This window comes from Cygnus olor, chromosome 23 (assembly GCF_009769625.2).
Source record: "Cygnus olor isolate bCygOlo1 chromosome 23, bCygOlo1.pri.v2, whole genome shotgun sequence".
Classification (NCBI taxonomy): Eukaryota; Metazoa; Chordata; class Aves; order Anseriformes; family Anatidae; genus Cygnus; species Cygnus olor.
Window position 1 is genome coordinate 4279694 of NC_049191.1, and position 16493 is coordinate 4296186.

The following is a 16493-nucleotide window of genomic DNA, read 5'->3' on the forward strand; positions in this document are numbered from 1 at the left end:
ATGTGCCCTGTCCTTCGGAGTTTAAAATCTACATATAAACAGGAGTTGACCACAGGTAGGCAGGGATAGGCAAACCGAAAGAAAACCAAGGGCCTACAATGAGTACTGTCTTTCTGCTCTGCTCTCAGGCGTAACCTCAAACCGGGAACCCCAAGCGTGCTGAGGACAAGGCTGATCCGAACAGACTCGGCACTGACACCAGACGTCGGCCCGTGGAGTTCCCACTGATGGGAAACATTTCCAGCCACGGCTGCTGAGTACGAGGCTGCTCTCAATAAGCAGTCTGGTTTTGAAGTGCATCATCATATGGCCGACAGTTTGTTCTGGAATCTGTTACTCCTGAAGATCCTCGCCGACATTCAAGAAAGGATAACCAGTTGGAAGCCCGAGTTTCACAGCAATTTTGGAAAAGCTGCTTGTCTGCAACAAGTCACATCACAAAGACAAGAGCCTCTTCCACATGGCGAGCAAGGGCAGCCGCCAAAGCCTGTACAGACACCTTCGACTGCCTGGCTGACACCAACGCCAGAAGAAGCTGTCCATTCTCCTCCCCTTATCAGCTACTCGTTCACAATCCCATGCAGCTCTCCTTCCACTGCCAAGCCCAGAGAACAAGCCAGGTTAAAAAAAAAAAAATCAACCTCCTCCACCCTTCTAGGTGGCAATGCCAGCTTGAAGTGTCTGCAGGAAGCAAAGGCTGGAAGTTAACTTCAGCTGAACTCCTTCCACTCTTCCAGACAACACTGTCTCCGCATATGCTCCATTAACGAGCCCAGCCAGCCTGCCTCAAACTCACGGGGAGGATTTTATTTCTGGAGACCTAAGGGCCAGCTAGCTCTTGCTGTAGCCAGGTTTCACGAAGCCCAGCTCTCCTATTTGACCAAAGGAAGCGAGCGTTTAACCGTAGGATCATCTGACACTCCCCCGGCAACAGCTCGAAAGGGAAAAGTTGTAATTCGGTTCTACCTTAATGAGAACTGAGAATCGTTTCCAAATTTCGCAAGGAACTGCAGCAAGCATTAGGGAAAAAATAAGGTCTTTGGTTTGCGATGCTGAGCAGTCCATTTCAAGCACAAAATAACACAAACAGCATCGCCTACGGTGGTTTTGACCCTGGAAGGAGAAGAAGGGGCGGTGCGTGTTCCCCTGCCTGTGTAAGTGCAGCAGTCCTGCCTTATCTCCCAGGATCTCCCGTGCACTTCTGTGCTGTGTTTCACCTGCAGTTTGAGATGGGGCAAGGCAGAGATTAATTTTTTGGTTTAGTTACTTCGACTGCAAAAGTGCAACTTACAATCAGAATTATCTCTGTCATGCACTGGCAGGAAGACAGACGGCATGATTTAATAGGTCTTTCCATCTTTAGCTTGTGGATTCTATAAAACCACACACAAATGCACAGTCGACTTATACAAAGTGCTACCAGCTGTGATAGTAACGAAGGCTAAACTCACTGGAATATGAAAGTTTGACAAGATTTATGTTTGCATCTTTGTAAAGAGACTGTGGTGCACTAGGCTTGGCTGATTATTCACTTGACAGGGCTGTCACAGCCTACTGAACCTGCTTTACGTTCCTGTAATATTCAACGTGCGAGGAAGGAGCAGATTTCTTCCTCCCATGCAAGAGAGGTAAGGCAGGGGGGCAGGAGCGTGGTCATCTGGGTGCGAGCGCTCTGCAGCAGCTAGTCTAAATATTGGTTCGTTTCGAATACTGCTGACCCTAGGGAAGCGGGTAGGAGATGGTGCTCATCGTTTCCTCCCCACCTGCCTCGCCCCCTCTGGCACGGAGAAGCACGCCAGTGTCACTCAGAGCCACCTCTCCCGAGTTTCCCCCTCCGGTGCTCCCCTCGAGGTACCTGAGATTGGTCCAGCATCGGGGAGCGACACCCCAGGGTACCTCCCCAGTAAAGGAACCGGGCTGCAGTTTGCCTTCCAGAGCTTTGCTGCCTCTGACAAGGCAGATGCAGGCAAGCTTTGAATATCTGAGAAGGTCTAAACCTGAAGGATCTCGCCAGGGCTCTGTCACACTAACCCACCGCGTGCCTTTGGACCGGGATTAGCTTGCTGTGCAGCTGAGATTTGCACGGCTTTACTGCCTTCTTCCTCCTCATTTCACATGCACGAGACGGATTTTACTCACACCCCACAACCATCTTGGCTACCAGACCTAATAAACGAACAAGGGTCAGTCGGATACAAGCAGAAAGACTGGTCCTGCCTGCGCAGTGACATTTCTGCAGCCCGACAGAACGCGATACTGACTGGCAGCAAACACGGGCCCAGATTTTACCAACAGCCACGGTTTTCCCTGCTGGCAAGAGACCGTACCCAAAGCTCCCCTGCCACGTTCACGCTGCTGCAAAAGCCAAGGGGCTCGCTTTGCAGAGCAAGCAGGAGCGCTCACGGACACCGCCGCGAAGCTAAACAATATATTTGTTTGATTATCAAAGGTTTGCTTCAAGGGCAAAGGTGGCTCATCAGAAGCCAGAGCGTTTCGACAGAGTAAAGGAGTCATCCCAGAGAGACCACAATTAACTCTTCTCTCCTCCTATGGCACGTAGGCCCACGTTTTCCCTCTGGCCTTTCCAAGGCTGTCGGTCAGCCCACCGGAGAGCCGAGCTCAGCACGGCTCCAGCCTGTGCCGCCATTTGAGCGAGCAGCCCCAAGCCCCCCACGCTCCGGAGGCAGGGCTTTGCTCAGGCTGGGGACTTTGGGTCTTCCAAGGTAACAAACAGCAGGGGCAACCAGGCGCCTTCTGCATGGGCGCTTTAATTATCTTTCATTAAAAATAAGACTACTTACACGCTGCAGATTCAACACAGTCAAGCTCCATTTAGTAGCGCGTGCAATTACAGGCACATTCTCCGACACAAGATCCTGGCTGCTCTGAGAGCCTCCCATTTTACAAGCCTGAGTTGTGCTCCATCCTTCCATCTGCAGCTTCGCCGCAGCCTTTCACACACTCACGCGCACGCACACACGCCCCCCCTCCCCCCCCATTTTCTTTTAGATGGGAAGGCAGTGGGACCGGGGATATGAAATTAGCATCGGATTTCTTTAGGAAAACATTTTAGCATTACCCAGGGAAGGCAGATGGGGGAGAAATAGGAACACAAGAGTAGAAAGGGAGCTAAATAAAGAGCACTAGCGACTCCTGAGGGCAACGCGCAGGCTCGCCATGGTACTCACTCAGGCTGCCCAGCTGTCGAATGACATTTGCCAGGGTGATGTTGGTCATGCATTCCAGCTCGCTTCGAACGCTAGGCAACGTCTGACGGCACAGGTGCCTTGGCTCAATGTTCCTCGTTACTAACGGCATGGTGGACCTGCTTCAGGCACTGTTCTGAAAGATGAAAAACAACCCAAAAAAGAAACAGGAAAGGATTACTCAACCGCAAATTCCAGGCACACCAGAGCCATGGTGTTCGTTTTTCCTGCTCTCAAATGGCTTTATTTATAAGCCTCCTTTCCCCCCCTCCCCACCCTTATAAAACTGGTTCTTCAGAAATAAAGATCCTGCTGTTCCATGACTTGCAGTGACAGCAAAGCCCCACCAGCTCAGGTACAGAGGCAGAGACGGAAAACTACCCAGCGTCGCCCACGCGCAAGGTGCTGCTGGCACCGCCGCAGCCGTTGTTCCCTTCCTACCCACCCGCCGCCTCGGAGCAGTCTCCTTCCTCCCGCGCTCACGCGCAGCGTCTCGGGCGAGCCGTACAAGCTCTCAGGTTTGCTTAAACCGAGAGGATGAAGACGGGAGAGGTTAAAAAAAAAAAAAAAAAACAAAAACAACCACACAGCTTCTTGCAGCACGCCGAGGCCGGCACGGTGCCGCCCTCCTGCAGCAGCACGGCCAGGGCTCTCCTGGAACAACAGGAAGCGCTCGCAGCTGACCAGGAAACTTTCTGGTGGCTGTGCCTTATCCTGCAGGCTGCACCCCTCTTCCCTCGGGAAATCCCCCAGGGCCAGGGTTTACACTGGACCATTGTTTTCCTGCCGGGGCAGTTGAACGCTGAGGGAGCTCTAATCAGGATGCAGGGCTAGAGCGCGCTCAGAGAGGAATCAAGATTGATTGTGCCACGGGCAGGCCAAGCTTCCAGGGCTTTCTTAAAAATCAAGAACCCATAAGTGGCAGGAAGTTACGCTGCAGAAAGCGCTTTTACGTGCAGGTCAGTGCCTCGGACCAACAAACCTCCTCTGCTACCGGGCCGAAATGTGGGAGCGACGAACGTCTCTCGGAGCGTCTGCCTCCGGGAGAGGGGGAAACTTGGGGAAACAGAGCGAGGAGCGCGATCCACGCACGAAACCTTCAAAACTCGGTGAAAGCAAATCCATCCCGACCTCCTGATTAATTTAGAAGGGGAAAGAATCGCTTTTCTAGGTCAGCTGAGGAACAGCCCAAGAGGAGCAGCCAGCTCCCATGTGATAGGCATGCTGATCTGCTCGGGCTGGGTGTAAAAATAAAACAGGAAGCTAACAGCTTGGGGAACATGGCTTCCTGTCACCAGCAGCAAAAAACCGAGCGCCATAAAAAATCAGCTGTTTGCTCTTGACTTTGAGCCACCCTTTGATAGTCTCCGTGGCAGCTGGCAGCTTATCTTTGAGGTCCAGGAGTCCTTCCTGGATGCTTTTCTATCAGGGTGTTAAGAGGAAGAAGTGGGCATTATCCCTCCTAATTACCTCCCGAGCCAGATTTTGAATTGCTAAATTTGACCCATTAAGGCAGAGGAGTTCAAGAGCTATCTCCCAGACAAACAGCTGGAGGTTGCCATTTCGCAACGCCTCCGAGCGAGGGGTTTTGTGCGCTCGCCCCCCGCACCAGGAAAGGGTCCCCGAAATTGCAAACCTCCCAGAAGAGGGGGGATTTGCCTCCAAATCAAGAAAAGCAGAGATTCTCCCAGGACTGAGGTCCACGTCGTTCTTCACCGTGCCCAAGCGCTGCAGCAGCCCTCGGTAACTGCTGGGATATTTAAAGAACAGGGTGAAATAAGGAAGGACTCTGACCTTCGCTTCTAAACACCCCGGGTTTTATTGATTACAGCCCAAGCCCTACAATCTTTTGCCAGCTTTAGCGCTTTAAGCCAGACAAAGTTTCCCAGCTCCCCCCAGACTGCAGTCTGCACCAACAAGCAGCTCTCATAAACAAGGCAGCATTTGCAGGCTGCCTGCGTCGAGCTTCTCCCCCGTGCTCCTCGGGGCTTGGCCAGGGCAGCACATGCGGTGGGAGCTGCAGAGCCTGGGTGGACACCGAGCCCGGCTGGAAACCTTCCATGGCACAGGACAGATGGGAGGAAAACAGCGAGAGGAAAAAATGCGTCTGTAAGGGGGGAGAGATGTGAGCTTGCACTGAAAAAGGTAAAAAAAAAAAAAAAACAACAAATTATGATAAGCATGCCAGGTCAGACGGGAGCAGGTAGCACTGATCTCTGCACTTACGGGGAAAAAAAGGGGGAAAAAAGGGGAGAAAAATGGAGTAATGCCCCCGGAATCCACAAACCCACACCAGCCTGGATATGTTGTCTGTGCCTTTCCTCTCCCAAAGCCTTTCCCGTACGCCTGGTTTGAAACTAAAAGCAAGGAGTAGCGGCGCGAGCTGCTTTTTTGCGAGGGTACTGCCCGACTGCAGCAGGAATTTGCACCGGTGCAAGACAGCCAGCAGCGAGAAGGGCTAAGAAAAACCCTCCCTTTATAGCCCAGCTCGTGCTGCCAGCCACCCCCACCCTCCCGGCACAGCCTGCCACACTCCACTGCAGAATCCAGAGTTTCGCCCTTCTGATCGCTCCGACAGCGCCGCTTCTTCCCAAGGCAACGGGGACGGCTCCAACGGGGACGGCTCCGCGGCCCCGCCGCTGCTCCTAACCCCAGACGAGGGCTGGTGAGCGGCAGCACAAGGAGGTGTTAACCCTGCACAGCGCCGGGGACGAGCAAGGCAGGAAGGACGGGATGGGTGACGGACAGCCAGCCCCCGCGGTGAGAGGGGTTTAAAGCAAAGTTTCCTCTCCCTTTGAGCGGACGGACAAGGAGATTCAAGGTTTCAGGTGGTTTTGGAGTAAGCAGGTAGGAAATCTGGGACCTACGGAGCCTGGTACCAACATCAGCAAGGGAAAAAAAAAAAAAAAAAAGCAGTCAATGCCCCCAGAAGGCGGCACTTCCCCGTTAGACCTCATTTTTCCCCATCAGTCTTCGGTGGGTAGGTACAGAGATAACAGCTAATGGGCTCCTGTAAAACCTTCATGCCTCGTGAGTAGGTGGGACAGAGATTAATAGGCTGGATTGGAAAATAAGCAGTGTGTTTTGAAAGCAGGAGGGGCAGAAAATAAAGTGCAGAAGGGACAACAGAGGAAGAAGGAGGAAGCAAACCACCGAAGCCAGCGCAAGACACAAAGCTGGGGGCAGGGAAGGGACACACTAAGTGAAACGAGGAAGGGACAGGCCCAAAAAGGCTTTCCAGGAGGCTCTTGCTTTTATTCTTTAAAAGAGTCATTAAGAAAGTGATTGACAGCACGCTACCAGCAAGGGCCATCCAGCAACGCTTTACTTTCAGTAGTCAGGGCGGAACAGCACAGCAGTTTTGCACCCCAGCTAGCCAGAGTGGTCATCAGGCATTAGTCACTGTCACGTAACTACCGCAGACCATATATTATTACTAAATCCTACCATTCAGAAGCAATTTAAATGAAATCGCGAGGCCCCAAAAAAAAATCCTTATCTTTTAGGCAAAGATAAGCATTTCCACTGGCTTATTAATGCCCGAGATTAGATTTGTTTCAGCGCTGGAGTCTGGGGCGCGGACGCTGCTTATTAGAAACGGCGAGGAAGGCGCTCGGTGGGCACGGAGCAACTGCCCCGCTGCCGTGGGGGAGGAGACGGGTGTGTTAAAAGGAGAGAAGAAACCGCCTGCAACAGATTTCTGATGAATATAGGGAAGAAAAAGGCATGCACAGCACTGAAACCCAGCGCGAGCTGTGCGAGGGAAGAAGTTGAGCGATCTTTGCTGCCTGCAGAGGACTGCCGGTCGGGAGAGCTGTCGGGAAACGCGCCGGCGCCACTCGCGTGCCAAATCCACAAGCGCTGCTGCATCAGTCGACGTCCAAAAGGCTCATCCTCCTAACCGTCGTGCTTCACACCTTCTTCAAAACAAGCAGCAAGGGGTTTTTCTGAAGTTCACAAATGGTTTGCTCTCCCCCACTCGGAGCAGAACCTTCCTACCTGCTTGGGGCAAGCATTTCTCCTGCAGTCTCCAAGTCACGGCTTGAATGGAGGAAGGCTCCGAGCCTTGTTATGACGGCGGTGACTAAAAGCCAAACCATCCGCAAAGCCCAGCTTCGCCCCGTGGCTCTTTTCCCTTCCTTCGCCTCCCCGCAGCTGCACGCTGCCCCACCTCCAGCCGGGCATTGCCAGAATTCCTCATAATTTCCCCTCTCCCAAAACGCTTACGCAGGCGTTGCTGAGCCCCGGCCCGCTCCGCGCCGGCCCAGAAAGTTTGCTGAGCACGACAAAAGCCTCGCGAGCCGACATTACCGCCCCGGGATTCCTCGCGCTCTTCCAGCCACAGCTGGCACCTCGTTTCCAGGATCCACCGGGCTTCTGCTCCGCATCGTCCTCCCCAGCAGCTCCCGTGCCGGCTCACCGCGTGCTGGGACTCCTGGGGCTTCTCCAGGAGAGCAGGATTCGTGCACGGGGCTTCTTCACGCGGCTCCCTCCGCGACAAGCTCTCACCTGGAACGCCTCGCTCACCAATTTTTAAGCGGATCCCGGCTTTGGCAATTATTTCTGTAAACCCTCTTGCGGTGCTGGGGGACGAGCGTGGCGCAACACGGGCCAGTAAAGGGGGGAAAAAAACCCCAAAAACCCAGCATGCGATTTTTGCTTTTCCTAATCCAGCACGTCGAGCAAAGCACGAGGTAAATTTCAGACAAGCCTGCTGCTCCCAGATTTCTGATCAGCAAGTCATTGACTGCTCTCCGCGTGAGCCCTGCTGTAGCAGATCACACAGGAATCCCAGTTCCGGATTAGAACCAAGTACAATCGGTTCGTTTCAAACGCGAACTGCCAGTCTATACACCCCTCGCACAAAGCTGTGCCTTATTGACTATTTTTAATAAATAGGGCTGGCACGGGAAAATTGGACGATTGTTCCGAACAATAAAGGAGACAGACTTTGATTACGAGCATTGAGAAGCAACGCAGGGACCTTTTCGGACGGAGTAGTTGCTTTCCTACGCGGGTTCTGTCAACTGCAAACAGCAACTCGCAGCAAACGCTCCCTAACGAGCAGCCTGGAGAGGGGCAGCAAACGGCGCCGGGGGGGTTTTGTAGGGCAGGCAGGGAGCCCAGGCAGCGCCGCGGCGCGGAGGGGAAGGCAGGGCTGCAAGGTGAGCCGTGGGCGTGCGAGGCACACAAAGGGCTGTAAATAACAGGCGACTTCGACGGGGAGATCTGGCGAGGTTCTCGTCGCCGGTATTTGACCAGGGAGCATAGCGTTAGTGGGAGTCACCTGGGTAATTCCCCGCTCAATGTGACACGCCACCTCTTAGATCAGGGACCATCTGCAAATAAATCTGGACCCCGGCGGTGCCGTCATCTGTCACGGTGTCTGGTGCGGCACAAAGCACCAAGGGAGGACAGAGCACGGTTTTGGGGAAGGGGAGGGAAAACCGAGCTCGGTTTCGGAGCACCTCGGGGTGACCAAAGCGCCCTGCCCTCGGCAGCGCCCCCAAAAGCCTCTGCCTGGACGCAAACAAGCAGCACGGCCAAGGAGCCCAAGCCTTCGGCTGAGCGCCTCGGAGAGCAGCCTTTAGGAGTACCCGTCGGGGGATTAGACACACCAGCAGGTTTGGGAATGAGGGAGGAAGGAGATAATCAGATCTGAAATTCCCATCAGTATGAAATGAGACTTAACTCAGTAGCTTGCCAACGCAGACTGACTGTTCTTTCTAATGTCTGTGACAACTCTGCTTCAAATTTCAAGCTTCTCTCAGCAGTAACTACTCCCCCATGTAGCTGTAATGGCCAGAAAGAGACCGGCTTTTATGTAACCCCAAAAGACTAGCAGAAAGGGAAGCAGCAGCCACACACACACACACGGAGAAGTGGAAAAAAAAAAATCAGCAGAAGGCTGTGCTGAGCGCTCAGGGCTATATCCAAGCTCACAATGCAGCCACAGAGAAGTGGGATGCAGCAATCAGAAATGCTACAGTTACACACTCGGAGAGAGACCTAGCAATCAGTGCTGCATCCGAGCAATAGGGAGCGAAATTATAGAGCAAACTGCCATGCGATGCCACAAACTACTCCATCCCGCCAGCTGTAACAAGTATTCATTCCCAAAAACGCGTCACAGGCTCATCTGTCATTAAGAGCCCAGCCTGCCAGCAGCTGAGCAGGAGTCAGCAGCGCAGGGCAGCTGCAGGGCTGCTGCCTTTCACAGTGCTCTATTCTCCCCATAAGCCATGGGGGAGATGCACGGGTAAATCCCCGTGCGCGGGGGAAAACGCTGCCCACATCTCTTACCAGGCTCTGAGAGGGCTGAATTCTCCCCCGCCATCACAAAAAGCGTTCCTGAAGCAGGGTCTACCAAAAGCCCAGGCTGCCTCCCACAGGAGAACACGGGCGATCCCCCAAAGCACCCCTCTACACATCAACAGCCCACCGTGATCACCAAGCCGAGAACTTGGGTGACACGACCTGCCGGCGTTACAGACGAGGCGTTTTGGCTACGGCGTGGGGCAGGAGCAGCGCCGCGCGCCTCCACCGCGCTGTCCCGACGCCGGGCCCCGCAGCAGAACGAAGCATTGTGCAGTCCTTGAGACAACAAACGGCCGGCCTGCTCGCTTCCCGGAGTAAAAACACCCCTTTTTCTCTTTTTTTTTTCAGTCCGCTGGCTCTGAAAAATGCAAAAGAGACTCGGAAAGCCATTTTCCGCGGTTTTTTTTTTTTGTCTGGCTCCTGCATTATCATCATCATTTACTGCCCTCGAGGGGATTGCACAGGTGTGACTGAAAATTTGGCTCTTCCTTTTAAACTTTTGTTATCAGCTTTACTGAAGATGATCTTGCTGGAATATAAACGCCAGCCTGTTCTCCTGGAGAGGGACGGGCTCGAAGCTGCTGGCAGGAATCGGGCCGGGGGTGCCTCTGCTGGGGAACAAACAGATCCTCCGAGCTTCTGCTGAGCGCAAACAGCGCCAGCAGCTTGACCTAGACATTTTTTTTTATTCCTAAAACACACCATTGCCCTAATTAATGTTTTCATTCATTTAGCTGAAAAACAAGTTAAACAAAGAGGGTCACCTGGCGTTCCTATCAATGCCTGGCGAGGATGCAGGCAGAACAAATGCGTTGAAATAAAACTCTAGAAGAGACGTGACAAGAGAAAGGCAGTTTAGTTCAATTAAAGAGAGCCGTCACAGAGATTTGATTCTCAGAATACGGAACTATTGATTAAACAGGAATTAAAGCTCAGAAACAGAGAGGTTTCAAGGTCTTTGCCGGGAGGATATACATCAGGAGAGAGACAGGGCTCCTCCAGCGCTCGAAGAGCTCCGGCTTTGTTGCCTCCTAGGAAACAGGAGCAGCAAAGGGAGCAGAACGCTTCCCAACCAACCCATGCTTAATTTTGGCAGGGCTGCGAGGTCGGGGCCAATGCAGAGCAAGACTGCAAGCTCCACAACAGGTAACCCTGGTTTAGCGAGGCACAGAAAACCCACGTTAGGCTCTCAGGTATTTCAGGAGCGTGGGGCAGAGGCCCGGCCAGCGGGCAGGCTCAAGGCCAGCCACAGGAGGTCTCCAACGACGCCCGCTCCAAAGGCTACCAGCGAGCTACCCGGGCTAGCAGCCCCAGCGAGCCGAGAGCCTGCTAAAACGGGATCGCCCCGAAAGCACGTCCTTAAAGGTCGAGGCCGTGAAGCTTTCTGGGGCAGAAGTCGCTTCGTTTCCGTCCCGGCGCAGGCAAAAGGAGCGCCGGGCAAGACTCTGATCCCGTTTCCCGAGCCTCGGAGGCCGTGCCGGCACCGCGTTCAGCTGGAAAGGTCTTGGCTCGCAGGGCCGCGGGTCGGTGCCCCGGGCAGCGCGGCTCCCGGCAGCTCCATTTTGAGGTAGCGCAGGTAGCAGAGCCGCGCCGCGCGCATCTCCAGGCCGCCTTCTGCAAATGGTGCGCGGCTGCTAAAGCAAAAACGCGGCCGAATCGCTCATTCCCAGGCTGAATTACTGCTAATGAGGAGAGCGTGTTTTCCTCCTCTGCTTCCCGCCAGCCTCCTCCGGCAGCGGGAGGAGAGGCTGGAGCCCGGCCGCTCTCGCAAAGCGCTCGCTGCAAAGCCCGGCGATCACAACACAGCGGCACCCTCGCGTTCGAGGGTAATTAATACGGAGAGAGAGGGCGTGGGTTTCTGGTTTTTTCCCCCCTAAACGACTTATTCCCCAAGTCTGAACGTATTTTAACCTTCCTAAACTCCGTCTCATTTGCAGCTAAGCTCAGCCTCCTCTCCTTTAACACGCGCTAAACTATTTTGATTAATGAAAGAGTAGGACCAAACCCGTTCCAAGTGTTTTCTATACAGCTCAACTGCTCTTTCAGTTTCAACTCACGCCTAGATAATTATATCACAGCTCGGAGTGCCCCCACCCTTCTGCTCCACTTGGGGAATACTGCAAAGATAAGTCTTTTCTTAATTATTAAATGTAAATAGCTCATTAAATATAATCCAATTACTTTAATTGTAAGAAAAAGGAAGTAATTACAATATGTACATGTATTCTTGCCTGAACAGTTTTAAATATCTTAAATGAATCTTTGCAGCATTAATATTTTAAGTTAACCTTTGACATGAGAGGGGAAAAAAAAAAAAGCAGACAGTGACTCCCTGATATTTTCCAGAAGTGTTTTATCTGCTGGGATTTGTCACAAAAAAAAAAAAAAAAAAGAAGACAGCCTTGAGCATCTAAATTAAAGTGGTTTATAAACAGTGTCTTCATAAAGTCAAAATAACACATGGGTTTTCTATTGTGGGAGGCAAAAAATGTTATATATGATGCCACATTAGGACCCTTAACAGGCTTTTTGGATGTCAGGAGCGGAGAAAGGGCAACGCAGGCGCTCCTGAAACGTGGCAGACCCGACAAGCCCCCGCGCACCAGAAGCCCCCATATCCCGGTGGCTTTTCCGAGCCGTTCCCCTTGCTCTTGTCCTGGGCTGGCCGTGCCCGAGGGCGAGGAGAAGGGGCCTGCCCCGCTTCTGGGGCTTCCTGGCCCTCCCTCACCTGCGTGCAGACGCGGGGTCTGCTTTTTGTGCACGCTCAGGCCGCCTGCACAACGCCCGGGCACGGCGCGTGATCCCGGGCTGCCGCTGGGGATTTGCAGGCAGAGCTGCGGGGAGCCGGGAGCAGCAGCAGCCTTCTGGTTTCGCTCAGCGCAATGACAAGCCCTGCGCTCACTTTCTCCAGCGGCGCAGCCAGCGGGACCGAAGAACCTTCCAGGCAGGCTCCAGCGGTTCCGTCAGGCCCCCTGGTCTGACAGGGGAGGTCGAGTTGCAGTTTGGATGCGGTGACAGACGCCTGCGTAATCTCCTTGGGACGGCCAAAAAAAAAAAAAAAAAACAAAAAACAACAAGTCTTTTTTTCAACCGTCGGTTCCATTTTGCACATTCTGAGCCCAGCGGTGACCTCACCTTCTGTAATCTGCAAGCGCCGGGCTCCGCATCGCCCCGAAGTATTTCAGAGGGGCTGAAACCATCGCGTTACTGAACCGACCCCTTCGGAAGCGGAGAGATCAGGGCCCGGTCGGGATGCTAAAGATGCAAGTCCTCCTACCAAAGCTCACCGCAAGGTCTATAAATAAGCTGCTTTCTGGAAACCTCTCGTGTGAAGCCGGCCCCTAGACGCAACCTCCTTGATACGAGGCTGAATTCTCAAGAGCGACCACGAGGCTATTTTGCGCGAGTTAATTACGCGCGTTTCTAACGGAGCCTCCGAAGGGGAAGCAGCCAGTTGTTTCGTGCTGCCCTAGACAGAAGGTAAAGGTTTCGCACAAGCTGTGTTTACAGCTACACGCCTTCCTCCAGCGCAGGATCGGCTCGGCAGCTGCTGGTATTGAAAGAACAGGATCTGGGTGTGTGCGCTTTTTTTTTTTTTTTTTTTTTTTTTGCAGCTGCAAGGCCCAAACCCGAAGCGTGAGCTTTTTCTTACGGCGCACAAAAGCTGGGTGCCTGAAAGGGAACTCGCTTCCGCTCTGGCAAGCACTCAACCAACTATTCGCTGGGCTAAGGGGTGGTCGGGGAACTTTCACCCGGCCATTCAGCCCGGGGCTGCCGTTCCCCCTCCCTCCCAATTAAATCCCATTTTTTGCACTCCATGCATGAACCGCGGCTCCGCCGATACATCAGATGTTGTGGCTGATAGCCCGCTCTCAATGCCACTTCAAGCCCTCCAGCGCGGAGCCGCCTGAAAGCAAAGCGTCGCTCATTCTTTGGGCGACAGAAAAGACTTCTGCGATACGGAGACTCGAAGTGAGACTCTCACAAGTAGGAAAAGGGCGTCCGGTGAAAAGAGGAAATGAGAAATTAAAACCGCATTCGATCTTATTAGCGGTAATACAGACGGGTCAACAAAGTGCTCGGCAAAACTCCCCGGCATGTGAACGGTTTAGGCAGGGCTCGCTCCTACGTGCTAAGTGACGCCAGCCCCTTTGGCTGGTACAGGAAAAAAAATAAAATCAGAGACCGTCAGCGGCTATCCCAAACGCCCAGCTGGGAAGGGCGACGGCTGGAGGTATTACCTCATGCGCTGCAGGAGGATATACTTACAAGATTGGACCGGGAGGAACGTTCCCCCTCCTCCTTTTCTAACTGAAACGTTTTTTCCTCTCTCTCCGTCTGTCTCTCTCTAGGGATTTCCAGCATCTTATAAGCGAAGCCTCTCTGAAGTACCGCAAAGTGGCATGGCTCATCATTTCGGTAATGATAGTAAATAAGCTCCAGTATTTTGTTGATCCTTTTCCTTTTGCTTTACAAACAAAAGGTCAGAGTCATTAGCCCAGTTTTACGAGCGAGGAGAAATGGGGGCCTGGAAGAAGAACACAGCTCCGTAACATCACAGGAAACGTCAGCGACTGAACAGGAGATGAAACCTGAAGAACACCAAGGACGGCCAGGCTCGGCCATGCAGCCTGCAGACACGCAGCATCCCCTGCCCGTGGGTGCCAGATATCAGGTGCCGAAAGAAGAGAGCCCAAAAACACGGCAAGCACGGAGCAACGATTCTCCCCGCTGTCCTTTTGCACGTCACAGCAATCTTCTGGGCCTTCGGACCACGCCGAAAGAAACACCATCACTGAACTGTCCTCTGTGGATTTCATTTCCGTGAGCTGCTCTCATCGGTTTCTGAACGCACCTGAACAGCTGGCATCTGTGCAACCCCGGGGCAGCGAGGCCCACGTTCAGCATGCACCGGGTGAGGAGACACTTCCTCCTCTTGCCCCCTTCGCTTTCCAATTAGATTTTAATCTCAAATCCACGTGCGGGAAGAAGAGGGCCTCGGCTTCAGAAAGCAGCCGGTCAAACCAACGCATCACCATCCGCACTGAATAAATAAGCGCCTTCCGAGGAGGTTACGTGACGGCACCGCACAGCACAAGAGAAGATCTCAGTTCCTACTGAGGACCTCCCAGCAGGAAGCAACGTGACGAACTCCTGGTTTAGCTTTGATTTACTGCAGTAGTAAGGAACTATTTGCAGTGGAGGGCTCTTGGTGCGCTCTCCGCCCCTCTCCCCGTAGCACGCCAGTCCTGTAACTGCGCAGGAGAACTGAAACCTTCCAGAGGAGAGGTCAGCGGCGATCTCAGAGCAGCAGCCCTGGCGCAGTGGCACAGCCACAACCTCCCATGCAGCGATTTGGGCCTTCAAGAACAAATGCGAAACGCTGCCGATGCACAGGAGTCCCCCATCTTCCTCTCCCACCATCGCAGCACCCCTTACACCCCACTTCTCCCAAACTCAGGTCCGGGGTCCCGCTCCACGAGAGGAGGCGACAGGGAAGGCGCCACAAGAACAGAGCAGGTCGCTGCTGACCCCGTCTGGGGGGCACCAACCGAGACTCCCGGTCCTTCACCATCTCTCCAGCAAAGCCCCCAGCAGAGGCACGCGTGAGATCCGTCCGTGCTCCACTGCTTCTGCAGGAACCCAACGCCAGAAAGCCTTCCTGCGAGCTCCGGAATTAAGGCAGGATCTCGAGGAACCGTTTCTCAGTTGAAGGCGAGCTTTGGACCGAGGCTGCGCTGACCGCTTCGTGCTGCTTGCTCAACAGCGCGACGTGGAAGTTCACGTTTCGGCTCTGCTGGGAAGGGACCTCCCCCTGCTGCCTCCCGGGAAGGAAACAAAAAAAAAAAAAAAAACCAACAACAAAAAAAACCCTACCTACCAGAAAACCTCGACTCAGGATCAGCCCCGAAGCTGCCGACCTCCTGCAGCAGCTCCTACCTGCAGCGGGGCCTGATCGGCCGCCCCGGCAGCGAGCCTCCCCTCCTCAAAAAGGAAAACTCGCGGCCTTTTTATTGCACGGAGTTGCAAAAATACAAAGGAAGTAAATGTCACCGGGGTGGTTCTGCTCTGAGCAGGCGTTTGCTTATTACCCAGAAGCCACTTCCACACGCCTTTTTTTAAAGCCAGTGTTTATAAATACCGAAAATATTTAAATAAATGTTAATCTGTGGTAAGCGAGGGCCTGATCTCGCAAATATTTAGCCTCGTGCAGCGAGAATAAATGCTCGATATAAATACACGATTTCTTACTACAGCCCCCGTTAGCGGCGAGAACAGCAACGCCACCGGACAGGCAGCTGCTCTGCTGGGAAAAGAGCAGAGTTTTGCTTTCCTGAGTTTCTTTCAGCACGGGGAAAGCGTCACTTCTGCTTTGCCTCCTGCGCACCCTGAGCTTCAGAAGTGACAGCGAGGAGCAGGCTGAGCCCCGAGCAGCCGCACCGGGTCCTGTCCCGGCTGCTGTAACCCCTGGGAGTGGTTTTGGGCTGGGGGTTTCTGCCAGGTGCCCCCCGTCCCCTCCTGGACGAGGGCACAGGAACACGCCAGCACCCACCAACCACTGCCGCTCCCTCGTTTTCCCGGTTTGGCCGAGCCGCGCAGCGCACGCAGCAGTGTTTTCTGCTCGGCTGAATAACCGAGCGCTACGCGCTATCCCCAAACGCGGCTCTGCCAAGGGGGAAGCCTCGCTTGCAAAATTATTCGGCGTCGGAGTCCAGAAAGCCTACCAAAACAAACTACCTGCGAGGATTAAAGCGGAGCTTTACACTTGTTGAGATCTTCCTTGTTGCAGCCTGACAAAGAAAACTAACCCGGGTTTGTGGGAAGGTTAATCTCAACCCTCTTTGTTCTCCCATCACCATTAAGAAAAAAAAAAAGAGATTGATTTACCAGTGTAACTCCGTGCATATGAGGCAACCACTGAAGTTTTAACCCCTCCACCCACGCTACACGATTATCTAAGCTTTGTGA

General features: G+C 53.5%; 1 protein-coding gene across 3 annotated transcripts in view; it reads right to left on the minus strand.

Annotated features, from left to right (window-relative positions):
- WASF2 (WASP family member 2) overlaps positions 1–16493 on the minus strand; it is a 29990-nt gene that overhangs the window by 9830 nt on the left and 3667 nt on the right. For 2 of the 3 annotated variants that reach the window (XM_040534813.1, XM_040534812.1), the window contains one exon: positions 3189–3342. In XM_040534813.1, the coding sequence (XP_040390747.1) occupies positions 3189–3318 (130 nt within the window). In that variant the 5' untranslated portion in view covers positions 3319–3342. Of the gene's footprint in view, positions 1–3188; positions 3343–3647; positions 3835–16493 lie in introns of those variants that run through there. The other variant, XM_040534814.1, reaches the window with a different exon arrangement.